Source organism: Gopherus evgoodei, chromosome 9 (assembly GCF_007399415.2).
Source record: "Gopherus evgoodei ecotype Sinaloan lineage chromosome 9, rGopEvg1_v1.p, whole genome shotgun sequence".
Lineage (NCBI taxonomy): Eukaryota > Metazoa > Chordata > Testudines > Testudinidae > Gopherus > Gopherus evgoodei.
The window spans coordinates 23,091,260-23,108,274 of record NC_044330.1 but is presented as its reverse complement, the minus strand read 5'-3'; the positions used below and the strand labels follow the sequence as shown (position 1 = coordinate 23,108,274).

The window sequence follows — 17,015 nt, the reverse complement described above, 5'->3', positions numbered from 1 at the left end:
CCGCACTTTACACACAGTAGGCCCTCAGAGTTATATTTCATATTTCTAGTTTCAGATACAAGAGTGGTGCATTTATACAAACAGGATGATCACACTCAATAGATTATAAGCTTTGTAATGATACCTTACAAGAGACCTTTTGCATGAAGCATATCTCAGTTACATTATATTCACTTATTAAAATTTTATAAAACCATATAGACTGCACAATGTCACAGATTAATTTTAAAAATTTCTTCTGGAAGGTTTAAGCAACATTCTTTGGCTTTTTTAAGTTATGGGAAAGGAGGAGGAAAGATACTTTTGCCACTGAAAACAACATTTTTTGGGGGTGGGGGGGGCTGGCAGGGCTGTGAAAAATATAGATAACATTTGAAGATTAATATAAATCATTCTTACTGCACTTAGGGTTTTTTGATTGTCTAAACATATTTATGATGATAGTTTGAATACTGTATGAATTAATCTACAGGTGCACATTTACATATAGATTTGCTGCACATATGTGAGTACACTTTATGCACCTGCGTTAAATCAGACAAGTCACGTGCATAAAATACTGCACCTACATAAGTGTTTGCAGGATCAAGGCCTAAGTGTGTACATCTGTTTTTTTTTTCTTTAAGCCACTTATAAGATCCCCAGATAGAGCCTCTAATCTCCTCAAGATGAATAGCTATATAGCAAAGAGTTTATAAGCCATGTGAGTTGGATTACTGCTGACTTTTCCTTTTAGTTCTTTCCCTTTTTCTTTATCCTGTTTAAACAAATAAACAAAACCCCTAGGAAATGTAGTGCACATGTTAAAGTTGCATAGTTAAAATTAAAGTCAGCAAATGCAGAAGTTAAGGACCTACCAGCAATGTTAACCACCTTGCATATATTTTTCCTATTTCTCATTTTGTGCTTAAATATGTATTATTGTGTGTCCTAATGCCATGCAACTCAAAGCATGTGCACCACAACTACAGCTGTTGGAATCTTAATGTTTGCATTTCTGGAATTCTGTGACATTAAATATGCGTCCTTAATTTTGTATTAATGTACTTATTTGTCATTAATATATTAGTACTACTCATTAAAAGGTGCATGCCTAATCTAATTAATTAAAACAGAATAACAGATAAAATTTAAGGACACTATACAGCTTTCTACACTGAGAAATCCCTAGGCTTTGTAAGAAATGTTTCCTACAACCTCGTTTAGTATGGAATCCTTTGCTGTACTACAGTAACCATCATCATTACCTAAAACATGATAAAGCAAAGTCTCAAGTATAGCATGGTCAGTTACTATATTTTTGCAAATGTAATTTTGAAGGTGCAGCTAGGGATGATATTGAGAATATTGATTAAACGAACAGTATACAAAAATCCTTTTAATGCTGTTTTTGGAGCCAGCAAATTTGCATGTTACAGTTGGCTTCAATTAGAATATAATAAAATTTATTAGCCTTTTAAGAGAGTTATTTCTAGAACTACCAGTAATTAATTAGTTACTCTAGATTTAAAAAAATAGATTAATTAGAGAGAGTTGGTAAAACTGTTAATTATATAGATTTACCTGTTTACATCCTCCAGTGCAATTGGTGCTGACCACTAGGAGCATTATAATTACAGTTAAATCTAATCCTTCAAACTACAGGCAGTCTAAGTCTGCCATCAAACCAATGGCAAACCCTGCAGAGATGTTGTCTTGATTTTAAAAAATCCCAACTTTTTCTTACTATGTATCATTTTAAAGTTTTTTTTATAAAAAGGCATTTTTAAAATCCACCAAGTGTATGTTATTAATTTAATACGTGTGTTAAATTCCATAACTGTTTGAATAATATAGCTGTTAAACCTAAATTAAAGGTTATAAATAGGAGCTAAGTGTCTTAGTTTTCATATTAGGCTACCGAGTATCAAACTCTCCTGTGTGCTTGTCCGTTTTGCTGGTGTTGGTGTTAGTTGTTTTTAGGGATTTTATATTATGGGTTCTTAGAAATTAAAAAAGAGGTGTCATAAACAGATAGTTAAGGGTTAATGTTTCTTTTACCTGTAAAGGGTTAACAAGCTCAGTGAACCTGGCTGACACCTGACCAAAGGACCAATCGGGGGACAAGATACTTTCAAATCTTCCTGGAGGGAAGTCTTTGTTTGTGCTGTTTGTTTTGTTCTCTGTTCTCTCTTGGAGCTAAGAGGGGCCAGATGTGCAACCAGATCGGTCTCCATTCTTTCTAACACAGTCTCTCATGTTCATAATAGTAAATCCTAACTAGTTAAAAGGCGGATTAGTTTTATGTTTGTTTTTATTTGCAAATGTGTATTTTGCTGGATGGATATTTTACCTCTGTTTGCTGTAACTTGTAACTTAGACTAGAGGGATTCCCTCCCCCCAGCCTATGTATAAGCTTAGACCCTGTACACATTTTCCATCTTGGTTTTACAGAGAGAATTTTTACTTTTTTCTTTCTTTAATTAAAAGCTTTCCTTTTTAAGAACCTGATTGGTTTTTTTGCTTGTGTAAAACCCAAGGGGATTGGGTCTGAACTCACCAGGGAGTGGTGGGGGGAAAGAAGTGGGGGGGGAAAGATTAATTCCTCTCTGTTTTAAAATTCAAGGAGTATGGATCACAGTAATCTCTCAGGGAAAGTCTGGGAGGGGGAAAGGAGGAGGAATGGTTTATTTTCCCTTAAGACCCAAGGGGTTTGGGTCTTGGGTCCCCCAGGGAAGGTTTTGGGGGACAGGAAGTGTACCAAAACACTATATTTTTGGTTGATGGCAGCGCTATCAGATCTAAGCTAGAAATTAAGCTTAGAAGGGTACTGACCCTGCCAGCAGGTAGGGGATCTTGGGGGACAACTACTGCACTGGTGGGGTGCAAAATAAACTTTATTAAGAAAATGCAAAAACAGGGAAAATTCAATAGTGAGGGGTATGGGGTTTGTTAAGGTAGACAACTGGGGAGGGTTTCTTTTAGTAAATATAGGAGGTTTCAATAGTGGGGTACAATACAGTTGGTAACAATTAACACTGAAGTATAAATGTAACAGGTAGTTAACAATTTCTATGTAAAAGGTGTGTCACAGCAGCATATAAACAACTAACAGTTATGGGTAAAATGTGTTAAAATAACCAACAACTCTAGGTAAAAATGTGTCAGTGGTGTAAATGTAAAATGTGAGGTGTGTCAGAGAGAAAAAGGGTAACCAATGGGGTTTTATGCTAGACTTCAGTAATACAATTGAGGTTTGGCAGCAGTAGGAGCGGGGTGAACACATGGGGGAAGGGATTAAGAGAGAGAGAGAGAAAGGCAGTGGTAGAGGAATGAGGTTGGGGGATGGGGGAAGAGGAGCACGTGGTGGAGCAGAGACCAAAGGCAGAGGCGTTGCAGAGGGAGATTTAAACTCAGGGAGACACAAAGAGCAGACAGGCTGCAAGTTTAAACAGCAGAGAGACTGCAACGAGTGACTGGGGAGCTCGGGGGGAGACACGGGCAAGCTTGGGGGTGGGGTTAGGGCAGCGGGAAGACAGACTTAACCACAATTATACAGAACACAGCAAAATCTTATTTATGATCTAACTTAACCAAGACTACACAAATTAGCAAGTAACAGAACACAATGCAACAATTCTTTTTTAAACCTAATTTACAGAGCACAATACAAACAATTCTTTAAACCTAATTTAACCACAGCTATGCAAAATGAAATTACAACTTATCTAGACTAAGAACCTGATTCTAATAGGTGCACCTTACACTATGCCGATTCTTTGATCGGGAGGGGGAGCAGTTCCAGAGGGCAGAGTGGTGTGTGCCCAGGGTACAGCCCCCGGGGGGGGGGGTGGCTGCAGCAGTGGGGCGGCTGCAAGCCGGCGGCCCAGGATTCAGTCCAGGAAGGCACAGCTTAGTAGCGGCACAGGCTTATTTTTAGCAGCAAAGGCACTGCGGAGCAAGAAACAGATTACAGATACAGACCAAGGAGTTAGCTTGGGTTTGTCTGCTGGGGAAACAAGGCTAGCAGCTAGGACAGGGGGAGTCTGCAAGAGGGAGTTCTTGCCAATCCCCAGGACAGCAGCAAGCACAGAGGCAGGAACAGCAGTAGCATCGGAGGATGGAGAGAGGACTCGATTCGCTTACAATAATCAGGAGATCTCCAGGCACAAATTTGTTGTTCGTAGGAGGGGATTTTAAAAACAGGGGTAAGCTCAAAAACAACCAAGAGCGGGGAGAGGGCCCCCCAAAGACCCCTAGCTGATCAGACCAGGTGGCAAAGCAAGGACCTTCTCCGAGGTCTGATCAGAAAATGTCCGGCTTTAAAGGCAAACTCAGGCAGTTTCCCACCAGTACTTTTGATTGGCTTCTCTTGATACAGGGGAGGAGAGAAGGCAGGGAAAGGCTGCAGGTAAGCATAGGCATGCCTGGGTATGTTCTGAGCCACAGGTATGACTCATATGCTTAATTAGTTGGCCACTTCAGGTCTTGCATTTCTGGGCAGCGCCCCCCACACTGAGCCCGGGTCTGAACAAAGGAGCCAAACAAAGAAGCAAGAAGCCCCCTCCCTAGGCAGAGCAATGGCTCCAGTTAGTCTGTACAAGCCATTCCTATGAATAGGGCTGTGACTTTAGTTAGCACAATGGCCGGGAGTGGCGGCCACACAGGACAAACAGAAAGGAGAGGGGGAAAAAGGAATGCAGCAGGGGGACAGCTGTGACAGACAGGTACATGCAGGTCCCCACTTTTTGGACGCTAAAGTTCAAAGTGGGAATAATACCTTGACAAGAGGGAAGGAAAAATGACTGGTACAAGCTAGGAAAGGAGTCTGGGAATGTGAGCCGGGGTAAGGCAGGAAGGCGGGGGCAGCTGGAAAAGGAGACTGGGAGACAGGGATGGGGGAGACAGATTAGCTGAAGAGCCAAGAGGAGGGGGAACTGGGACTGCTTAGACAAGGAGACTGGGACTTAGGGAGCTCACAGTGGGAGACTACCACTTGCCCAGCAAGAAAATAGACTGAGATGAGAACCCCAACTAGTGGGAGACTGGGACTGGCTAGGCAAAAAGAATGAGACTGAGACAAAGGTGGGGAAGAGACATGAGAGGAACAGGGACAGGTTGTAGAGGGTGGGGCAGAAGGGTTTAAGTTTGGAAGGAATAGTCAGAGGGTCTGCCCACTAGAGCACACTCCTTTCCAGATCCTGGAATGGAATTCCTGAGTCTTGCCATTTCTCTGCTATCAGCAAATTATCCATGAAACTTGCTGGCAAAATGTGTGTCTCATCCTCCTCTTGTGGTGGTCCACACAGAAGATATTACTGAATGAGGCAGTGTTCCAAAAATACTGTGTGATGCTGTGATCAGAGATGGTATCATTATGCATATGCACAAGGGGGCAGAATAAGGTTCCAATTGACAACCTTAATTCTGGCATTTCTTAATTTTGAGTGTTTGACTTTACAACCTTAATAATATTCTTTTAATATAGGGGTGAGTGTGTGTGTGTATGAGGGGGGATATACCATTCAGCCATTAAGTAGTTAACAATCCATATTTGAATACACATAATTAAGATTCAAAATTTAAGACTAAATAGAGAGAAAAGTGGTTGTTGCTTTTTTTGAGGCTATCGTTTGGGTTTGTCTTTCCATTTATCAGCTTTACCTAGAAGATTTTGACAAAACATTCACAGTATCTAGGAGTAGCTGTTCAATCTTGTACAGAGATGACATTGGTCAATGACCTCTTTGTGGCAATGGATGAAAGATCAGGTATCCAATCTGAAATTAAAAATCTGTCTTCTGCCTTTGACATTGTTAATTATGCTGTATTACTGACTCATGGATAGATCAGATTATAAGTAGATGGAGCATCTTGTCTCTTTTCTTTTGGAAAGATTCATCTGGGGTTGGATATTGCTATTCTGCTCCAAAAGCAGACTCATGTAGGGTTTCTGCAGAGAATATTTTATCTTTTATTCAATGTATGTATGGGGCCATTGGATGGTTAATGAGGAGACATGAGCTGAAATGCCTTCAGTATGCTGACAACACCTAACTTTTTTTCTATTATTTCACCCAGCTAGTGCAGTTCAGCATCTTCCCCAGTGTTTGGTTCAGACTGGAGCAGTTGATTAAAAATGGATTAGATTAGAGTGATGATGGTATGGATAGAGAAGATATCAGCCCCATTGTCTGCCATTTGTCACCAGTATTCACAACTTAATGTTGGATCCTCTGCTGCTGTTAGATGATCATATAGCAGCACTGAATAATGCAGGTGTTTTCATTTTGCATCTTGTCAGAGGTTGTAGTCATTTCTTTTTGAGGCAGACCTTGCTACCAGGACCAATGTCTATGTTGCATACAAGATCATTTATAGGCTATAGCAGGGGTCGGCAACCTTTGGCACGCGGCTCGCCAGGGTAAGCACCCTGGCGGGCCGGTTTGTTTACCTGCTGCGTCTGCAGGTTCGGCCAATTGCGGCTCCCACTGGCTGTGGTTCACTCTCTCAGGCCAATGGGGGTGGCAGGAAGTGGCAGCAATCACATCCCTCAGCCCATGCCGCTTCCCGCCACCTCTATTGGCCTGGGACAGCAAACTGCAGCCAGTGAGAGCCGCGATCGGCCAAACCTGCGGACGCAGCAGGTAAACAAACTGGCCCGGCCTGCCAGGGTGTTTACCTTGGCGGGCCACATGCCAAAGGTTGCCGATCCCTTGGCTAAAGGTAGTAGAGAATACAGCAGCTCATTTATTGAGTGAGGCTTCTCTTCATGAACACTGTCATGGTTAGTGGGCTCTCTATACCTCTGATCCCACCTGGTGTCATAAAGTGCACCCCTTCTCCGGTTACACCTCTCAAGCTGTCACCTGGCTCAGAGTGGAATCACATGATTCTCCAGCTCTGATCAGGCCCTGGCTGTAGGCCTCTGTGATCAACTGTGATTACTTCAGCAGGAGCAATTCTGTTCTCTCTGGGAGCAATGACCAGTGATCAAACGTTCTTCTTAAAACAAAGGCTTTATTAAATTTATTAGAACAAAAATACTTCAGAGAAAATGCATGTTCAAAATAATGTACCAGACTATACACACATGTGCTTTCCCCTAAGTCTTACCATTTGCTGGATCTGGGAAGGCTCAACTCCCCCAGACTTTCTCCTCAAAGTCTCTCCCTCGATCAGCCTGTCTCCCTAGACTGCTTCTCTCAAAAGCCTCCTCCCCACTGCCTTCTCCTGAGAAGCACTTTTTAACTGTTTGGTGTGTTTATGATCTCCAGGATCTGAGTTTTGGCAAAACACGGCTTGCAACTTGTTGGAGACAGTTTTAAGGATGCTGTCTCCTAACAGCTTGCCCTGTGGTCTTTCAAGTGTGTTCCTGGATGTTCTTATCTGGGAACTCATTGTGTTGTTTTCATGCGCTGACCCCATTAAAGGTATATAATAAACGTTCTGCTGTCCTCAATATAAGTTACATCAGTACAGTCACACAGGAAATTCTAATAACCTGCTACAGTTACAGTAACTTCCCTTCACTGACCAGCTTACATACAATGTTCATAAAACAACACCGCAACCTCGATATAACGCCACTCGATATAACACAAATTTGGATATAATGCAATAAAGCAGTGCTCCGGGGAGGCAGAGCTGTGCACTCCGGTGGATCAAAGCAAGTTCAGTAAAACACAGTTTCACCTATAACGCAGTAAGATTTTTTTGGCTCCCAAGGACAGCGGTATATCGAGGTAGAGGTGTATTACACTCACTATTCTTAGATTATAACATTGCAGTTCCACAACTGTCACAAACATATACCAGATTCTGTACCTGTCAGCTACTGGTTTCTGGTGGAGTTTAAGGTGTTGGATTTGACCTATGAGTTTAAGGTGTTTGTTCCTTGACTACCTGAGGTACTACAGCTCTTGTGATTCAGGTGCAGCTGAGATCAGCAGAGGTATCCTAGCTTTAGCTCCCTTGATTTGAAAGTAGTTTGAGTCTGGGCATTCTGGGGCATACTGCTAAGCCCATCTATTAATTCAGGCTTTTGATTCAGTTGAGTTGCCTGCGTTGGATATCTTTTTGGGAAGAGTTTGAAATATATACTTTGTTTCAGGAGTATTAGTAGTATGGGGGCTGAGTTATCTGCTGGATTTATTCTTGTGCTATTGTCTTTTCCACAAAACATTGGCAAGGTGCCTAGAATCCGTGAGAGGAGGTGGATTTGTGTTTTAGTTGATTTGTATGGATCAAAATAAAGAATCTTCACAATATAGCCCATTTTATTTTGAATTTCAATGGGACTGGCACCTGAGTATTTTTAGGTGATTTTGGCTACAGGATTTAGGATAGGATTTAGGCTACAAAGTGACTTATGCACTTTTGACATTTTAGCCTTTATTTTTACACTAGGAGGGACATTTTACAATATGGATATGCCTTGTACAGTCAACAGGAACCTTACTGTCCCCCTGAACAGAATATAGTCCTCTGGGAGAAGGTATCAACCACTAAACTGTTACTATATTTTTGTACTAAATTTATTGTGTTCTTGAGCACTCTTCACTCACAGAACTCAAAGTAACTGAAGAAGGTAAGCAGTGAAACTGAGTCACAGCTGGGGAAGTAGTCTGGGTAGTGAACCTCTGGCTGAGCTGGGCCTAGAACCCAAGTCTGATTCTGAACCTAGGCTCTCTCTACTTAATCTTAGTTAAAAAGCCAAGAGAGTTGAAGAGAATAATAATATGACATTGCTTAGCTGGGTGCACTAAGGTACAGCTTGTGTGTTACATTATTGCAGGCTGCTATATAAGTCAGGTATTAATTGCTCTAAATGTTCTTTAAAATTATTCAAAGAAACCTTGTACATCTGAGACAGAGGTATGATTGCAAAGTGTGCTGAGCTACTTGCACTGGTTGGTACATGTAGATACTGGTATTATATGGCCTTAGTCCTCATTTGCTATGAACTCTTTGGCTTTTGTAATAATAGACTTAATTTCATGGCTGCAGGTGGTTCAAACTGTGCATGCTGGAGGGCCCGAAACAGAAAGCAAATGAATGAGAGCTGAAGGGGTGGTTGGATTCCTGCCAGCTCACAGCCCATTTATCAGAAGCTGCTCCAAAGTTCATAGGATCACAATGTGTTTCTCTTCCCACGAAAAGAAGGGGGAATCTGTGACCCTGCCTTACCTGAGTGCAGCTTATTGTTGCCAGGCCAGGTTCTTGTGTGCACATTGTTAGAGGGTGCAGCCCTCACGGGCTTGCCTGGGAAGGAGCAGTCAGAGGAGAAACAGCCGTTCCACACAGGGGCTCCCGCTCCCCAGTCCCCGCTGAGCTGCAGCGCTGCGTCTTGCCCGGCTGTACCGCAGGGGGCGGTGTGAGCACCAGCCTCCCCGTTGCTTCTTACGCCGGCAGCGTGGGGACGGGACTTCATGCCACGGCTGCCGGCCGAGCTCCCTCCCGCACCCCCCGTTTAGCTGCGCTGCCGGCGGGTCCCCGGCTCAGCAGCTGGACGCGGCAGCCGGGACGTTGCCGCCGCCGCCAGAGGAGACAGTGGCTGAGCTATGGGGCCAGCCGCCTCCTGACCACACCATGGAGCCCTAACGAAGGCGTCTGCCCCTCCCCTCCCGGGGGTGAGCGCCAGGGTCCGGGGTAGGGGGGGACACGAGACCCGCTCCCCCAAAGCTGGCGGAGGACGTGCCCAGATGCTTCCTCCAGCCGGAGCGCGGGGGAGGTGGCAGGAAACTTTGGGAGAGTCGGGGAAGCCCCTGGCCTGGGGCTGGGGCGGGGAGGTGAGAGCCCCTAGAGCAACCCCCCCCCCTGCAAATCTGGACGCGGCGCTAGCTGGAGAGGCACATCCGTGGCTGGGCTTTCTGTGCCCGGAGGCGATGCGCTTCCCGCGGGCGGTGGCGGCCAGACAGGAGGCGGCTGGTTCCTGCTCTCTAATCCGCTGCGTGTTTCCTTCTCTCCCCCTCAGGATTACCGCGAGGATGGGATGGATTTAGGAAGCGACGCGTGCAGCAGCCGCTCCAGCTCCGAGTCCAGCTCCAGCAAAGTCACCCCTTGCTCGGAGTGCAAATCCTCCCCCTCCCCCAGCAGCCTGGACTTGGCGGCCCTGGAGGACTCGGAGGAGGAGGAGGAGGATTACCTGGGGTACGGCAGGAAGGGCACTGCCGCGTGGGAGGAGGACGGGCTCTGCACCGCCGGCTGCGATGCCAAGGCTGCCAGGCGAAGGAGTTTGGCGGAGGAGCTGGAGGATGTGAGAAGCACCAGCGCCTCCAACACCATGCCGCCCCCCGCCCCCAACGGCAACCCCCCGCCCCAGGACCTCGGGCAGAACGGCAACGTGGCGCCCCCCAGCCGCAGGACGGGACACCGCGGGGCAGGAGGGCGCAAAGCCCATGCCCAGAAAGCCCAGCCGGCTGTGGGGAGGCTCCGCGGTGGAGGGAGGGTCGCCCCCGGGCACCCCTTGGACAGCTCCACGGGGGGCATTTGGCTGCAAGAGCAGGAGCCTCAGCTCCCGATTATGGACTGGGAGGCTCTGGAGAAACACCTGGCAGGGTTACAGTTTCAGGAACAGGAGGTACGAAACCAGAGCCAGAAAACAAACTACACCTCAGTAAGTTGGTCCCCGTTATCCGCCAGGTCTGTGGCTTTGGGGCGGGAGCGAGGGAGGGCGAGTCGGAGTAAAGGGAATTACTTATGGTGACAAGGCATGTTACTAGGCAGTGAGTCACAGGTTCCTCGCAGAGATCCATATGGAGCATTGCCATAGATGGTAATTGGGGAAATCGCTGTTGCCCTTTAATTGTGACTGGGTTTTTTCATCCTTCCAACCTAGAAGGGCAGCTTATTGAACGCAACATTATTGCTAGTAAGAAGCTTCATTGTGTGTGAATCTAGATCTGTCCCCTTTCTTGCAGATCTGCAAAGAATTTCTGTCTTTCTGCAGCCTCTCATTTGTTCAGCTGTGGAAGGAATTGCTTGACTCTGACCTGCCCGCCCCTGGCTTGAATCAAGGAGCTAGGGTGTGTGTCTGTTGAACAGATCAAGCTGGTGACTCAGTGTCCATTTGTAATGTATTGTGAATTCTGAGATTTTGGTGGGGCTCAGTGGCACTTCCTGTTTCTTATCAGACAGACACTTGGCTAGATACAGGAAAGGCAGACAATGTGGGTGGCATCAGGAGCAGGAGTGGGTGGAATACACATAAGCAGGAGCCTTAGGCCATGTAGTACAACCCTTTTCTTTCCGAGGCCCCCACAACATGCTATAAAAACTCCATGGCCCACCTGTGCCACAATAACTGGTTTTCTGCATATAAAAGCTAGAGCTGGCATTAGGGGGTAGCAAGTCAAACAGTTGCCTGGGCCCAATGCCACAGGGGCCCCTATGAAGCTAAGTTGCTCAGGCTTCAGCCCCAGGTGGCAGGGTGGGGCTCAGGGCCCTGGGCTTCAGCCTCATACAGTGGGGCTTCAGCTTTCTACCCTGGGCCCCAATGAGTCTAATGCTGGTCCTGCTTGGTGGCACCCCTAAACCTGCTCGCGGGACCTCCCAGACCTCTGGTTGAGAGCCACTGATCTAGTACACTTCCCAATATGGCCCTGGGGGGTCTCTCTTCTTGAAAGGTGTTTCCCTGCTTGCTTTATTTTGAAGTATAGCAACAATTGCAACCCAAGCATTTAAATCTGTATGTTAGCCAAGAAGGATTGCATACTTTAACCTAGCAGTCCTAGCTAAAGTATGTGGCAACAGTTACAATATGCTTGTCATTTGGTACCTTGCCTTGGGGTGTGGTTTGAATATACAGGGCCTCAGGCTACTGGAAATTGGATGCCTGCACTTTGACTTTAGAGCATGAGGACAAGTAACAGCATTTCTCAGTGTAAATGGTATTGCTAATACTAAAAGAGGGAAGGAGATGTTTTCTTTGCCTAGTAGAACCTGGTTGTAAGACCTCCACTTTGTGTTTCAAATGTGTTTTCTTTAATTACTGCTATATAGCAGATTTTCATAGCTATTCTTTTCATCAGCGTTCAGCAAATATCTTAAAGCAGCAACCAAAAATTATCATTGCTAGACACAAAGTTGTTACAGTGTTAGAAAAAAAAATCTCCTGGTTAATGTCTTAATGTCTATATTTTATTTGGAACAGATTTTAGAAAGTATGAAGCTAAAGAACAGCATTTTGCTTGTATTCTGTTGTTGTTGCAACTGTAACAAATAATACGATGGCTTTTAGTTTCAGCAATAAGAGATGCTGATGTCACTTCATTTTAAGTATGGCCTAGCCTTGATGAAGATTTTATATATGCTGTGAAAGTTGTCTTTTATGTGTGTGAGCGTATGTATGTGTGTGAATTTAGTTGCCTATTCTTTGAGGGATTAAATGGCATTGGCTTCCCTAAACAGCTCTGCCAATGAACTACTCCTAACTGGGCAGAACAGTGGTATTCCAGTCCTGAGCTGCTGTTGAGCCGAGACTGTCACACACAGTAATGGCCATTAATTTTATTTTATTTTATTCTTGTGTGAGAGCTGAACAAAATCACCTTGAACATCAAACACATTTTCACTTGTAACCTGACCCAGAACTGGAACCCAGTACTCCAGAGATTTAAGAACCACAGTCGAGATGGAAATTAATTCAATCATATAACTATTTGGAAAGACAAATACAGTATAGTGTGAAATCTCATACTATATGATTTAGTATACAAGGTAATAATTTTGAAGTCCTTCAGGAAGAAAAAGAAACTAGCACATATTTACTCTCCAGTAAACAGTTGTCAGTGGTGAGTTGGGTGTACAACATTCTGTTCAGAGAGATATGAAATCCCATTCATTAAGAATTGTTTTCATAATATGTAAATTAAAAGAAGGCATGACATTACCTAAACTTCTCTCTAAAACCATTGAAAGTACGTTCAAACACTGCTTTAAGACGGATAGTAAGACTGATATATCCTCCATTAACCTCCACCTTTAAACTTCACTTTCCTCCTAGGGCTTGATTCTGCAAGGTGCTCTGCAACCTCACTTCTTACTGATATCTGCTGAAGAAGGGGTGCTGACTACTTGCAGCATTGGCCTTCTAGTTAGGTGTCTAGGACTTTATATCATACTTACTATCTGTGTTTTGAAATGACTTTGAATGAATCATTTCTTGACTATTACAAATGATTTTTAAAAAATCTTGTGATTATTGGATATTGTAATTAGGACAGTCTGGTATCATGACAGCTGCCACACAATGCATTTTTAAAAGACCAGACTTGGAACTAAGGGTGAGCTAATAAAAGCAGCATGTAGAGAGTGTGGGAATAAAATCACTGACCTAAGGACTTTTTGGGTGGCCTTGTAATTGATAGTGGCTTATTCAGAAACTACGCTTTTTTTTTAAAGTCGTTTCTCTCTTTTATTGTTATGATGATGATTTCACCAATGTAAACTGATGTACTCTTACTTTTGGTTACTCAAGCTTACAGAAAACCATTTCTAAGGCCATGGCTACACTGGAGAGTTGCAGCACTGGTGACGGGGGTTACAGCGCTGCAACTCACTCTGTGTCCACACTTTCAAAGCATGGCCAGCGCTGCAACTCCCTGGTTGCAGCGCTGGCTGTACACCTGGTCTGCCTGGGGTGTAGCGATTCCAGCGCTGGTGATGCAGCACTGGTCATCAAGGGTGGACACCAACAGTGCTTTTATTGGCCTCCAGGGTATTAGGAGGTATCCCAGCATACCTTTTCAGCCACTCTGCTCATCGTTTCACACTCCACTGCCCTGGGCTCAGATGACCCGCCCTTTAAATGCCCCGGGAATTTTAAAAATCCCCTTCCTGTTTGCTCAGCCAGGTGTGGAGTGCAATCCAATCAATCAATCAATCAGTGACCATGCCTCCACGCCCCAAACGAGCCCCAGCATGGAACACTTCCGAGCTGCAGGACCTCATCATTGTTTGGGGTGAGGAAGCTGTGCAATCACAGCTGCGCTCCAGCCGCAGAAATTATGATACCTATGGGCAGATATCAAAGTCCTTGCTGCTAAGGGGCCATGAACGGGATGCGTTGCAGTGCAGGGTAAAAGTAAAGGAGCTGCAGAGTGCCTATTGCAAAGCCTGTGAGGGAAACAGCCGCTCAGGAGCTGCCCCCACGGCCTGCCGTTTTTACAAGGAGCTGGATGCCATACTTGGGTGTGACCCCACTGCCAATCCGAGGAGCATGATGGAGAGTTCAGAGCAGGAAGTGGGGGAGGGTGTAGAGGAAGCTGAGAGTGAGGCTACTGGGGTGGAGGGAGACACCCCGGAGTCCCAGGAGGCATGCAGCCAGGAGGAGGCTAGCCAGTCGCAGCAGCTGGAACTTGTTGGTGAAGAGGAAGCAGAGGAGCGTGTTCCCGGTAAGCAGATTTTATTTTTAGGATGGAAATGTTTTGTGAAAGGAGGGTGGGGGTTATGGCTGCCTGCATGCATGCCTAAATGTGGAATAGCCCATTGATTTGGTCTATCACATCTCTGTAATCGGCCTCGGTAATCTCTTCAAAAGTTGCAGCCAGAGAGTGGGCAATGTGCTTGCACAAGTTTATAGGGAGAGCCACCATGGTCCTAACTTGTCCGCGCCACTGTGCCGCGAGGGGTGGGGGGACCATTGCTGCACACAGGCAAGCTGCATAGGGCCAGGGCGGAATCCACATTGCTGTAGAAGACCCTCTCTCTCTTCCCAGGTAACACGCAGCAGTGATATATCTGGCAGTAGAAAATTCTGTTGAAAATGTAGTGATGATTGTTCAGTGCAGGTCCCCAACTATCTGCCCTCTGCTTTCCCCACTGCTGGTCCCCAACTGTCTGCCCTCTGCTTTCCCCAATGCACAGAAACCCCAGCCCTCAGGCAGTTCCCCTTCCCTGGTGAAGTCGCGGCAGAAACACGCACCCCATTGCTCACCATGCCTATGCCTTCGCTGCCGTGGCCTCTCTGTGCTATGTTAGGTATGTGGGAATGATGCTACAAAAAGTCTACAAACTCCTTCACTGTGATAATAAACAATGTAGCCTCTGTATTAAATGTTTCTATTTATGTTTTTTTAAGTGTCCTTGAATAATCCAGCCCTATCACCGCCTGCGCGAAGATTACAGAACTTGAGGAAAAATCCTAGAAAATCAAAAGAAGATTTGATCAAAGCAGTTATGAATCAGTACGCCAGAGACAGTAAGAGGCTGCAGGACTGGAGAGAGAAAATGCATGAGTGGAGACAAACACAGAGCAGGAGAAAGGAATTGGCTACCAAGAAAAGCACAAAGCAGCTGATAAGCCTCCTGGCTCGCCAAACTGACTGTATGCAGTCTCTCGTAGCCATGCAGGCAGATCAGTACCGTGGTAACCCCCACCCCTCCCAAAGCTCTCTCCCTTGTTCCCCAGTGTTTGCACAAAGCAGCTTTCTCCAGCAGCCTGGTTCTTACCACCACCAGCTGCCCCCAACACCTGTACGTTCACCTACCAGCCCTGATAACTACAACCCTTTCCCTATGCACTCAACCCCCATCACGATGCAGCATATTAATCCTGAAGTGCAGCAGGCATTGAACAGCAATCTAAGCAGGACATATTCATACCTCTGAATGTACAGTCCACCACCCTGCCCTTTTATGTACTGTGTTTTGAATAAATGATTTCTTGGCTTATAAAACATTTTTTATTATTGCAGAAAGTGAGAAATACTGTACCCCAAGGGAAAAATGGGCACAGCAAAGGCACCAAACATTACTGTTACCTTTCAGCCTCACATTGCTCCCTTAAGGCATCCCTAATCCTTGAAGCCCTTTGCTGGGCCTCTCTAGTAGCCCTGCTCTCTGGCTGTGCAAATTCAGCCTCTAGGCGTCGAACCTCGGAGGTCCATTCCTCACTGAATCTTTCACCCTTCCCTTCACAAATATTATGGAGGGTACAGCACGTGGATATAACAGCGGAGATGCTGCTTTCCCCCAAATCTAGCTTCCCGTAGAAACACCTCCAGCGTGCCTTTAAACGGCCAAAAGCACACTCCACAGTCATTCTGCACCGGCTCAGCCTGTAGTTGAACCGGTCCTTGCTCCTGTCAAGCTTCCCTGTATACGGTTTCATGAGCCATGGCATTAAGGGGTACACGGAGTCTCCAAGGATCACAATGGGCATTTTGACGTCCCCTACTGTGATTTTGCGGTCTGGGAAAAAAGTCCCGGCCATCAGCTTCCTGAACAGGGCACTGTTCCGAAAGATGCGTGCATCATGTACCTTTCCAGGCCATCCTGAGTAAATGTCAGTAAAATGCCCACGGTGATCCACAAGCGCTTGGAGAACCACAGAGAAATACCTCTTGCGATTAATGTACTCGGATGCTAGGTGGGGTGATGCCAGAATAGAAATATGCGTCCCATCTATTGCTCCTCCACAGTTAGGGAAACCCATTTGTGCAAAGCCATCCACAATGTCCTGCACGTTCCCCAGAGTCACAGTTCTTCTTAGCAGGGTGCGATTAATGGCTGTGCAAACTTGCATCAACACTATTCCAACGGTCGACTTTCCCACTCCAAACTGGTTCGCCACCAATTGGTAGCTGTCTGGAGTTGCCAGCTTCCAGATTGCAATAGCCACCCGCTTCTCCACTGGCAGGGCAGCTCTCAATCTCGTGTCCCTGCGCCGCAGGGTAGGGGCGAGCTCAGCACACAGTCCCATGAAAGTGGCTTTTCTCATCCAAAAGTTCTGCAGCCACTGCTTGTCATCCCAGGCTTGCAGGACGATGTGATCCCACCACTCAATGCTAGTTTCCCGAGCCCAAAGGCGGCGTTCCACGGTGCTAAGCACGTCCGTTACTGCCACAAGCAATTTAGTGTCTGGCGCGTCAGGTGAATCAATATCATCGTCTGACTCCTCACTGTCACTTTGGAGCTGAAGGAATAGCTCCACTGCCATGCGTGATGTGCTGGCAACATTCATCAGCAAGGTCCTCAGCAGCTCGGGCTCCATTTGTAACAGAAATCGCGCTGCAGACTCACAATGGCGCCAA

General features: G+C 45.8%; 1 protein-coding gene across 2 annotated transcripts in view; it reads left to right on the top strand.

Annotated features, from left to right (window-relative positions):
• Positions 1-17,015, top strand: part of LOC115657565 (schwannomin-interacting protein 1) — a 470,940-nt gene that overhangs the window by 349,833 nt on the left and 104,092 nt on the right. Inside the window, exons 1-2 of one of the 2 annotated variants that reach the window (XM_030575602.1) lie at positions 9,415-9,611; positions 9,956-10,597. In XM_030575602.1, coding sequence (XP_030431462.1) covers positions 9,974-10,597 — 624 coding nt within the window. In that variant the 5' untranslated portion in view covers positions 9,415-9,611; positions 9,956-9,973. Of the gene's footprint in view, positions 1-9,414; positions 9,612-9,955; positions 10,598-17,015 lie in introns of those variants that run through there. The other variant, XM_030575601.1, reaches the window with a different exon arrangement.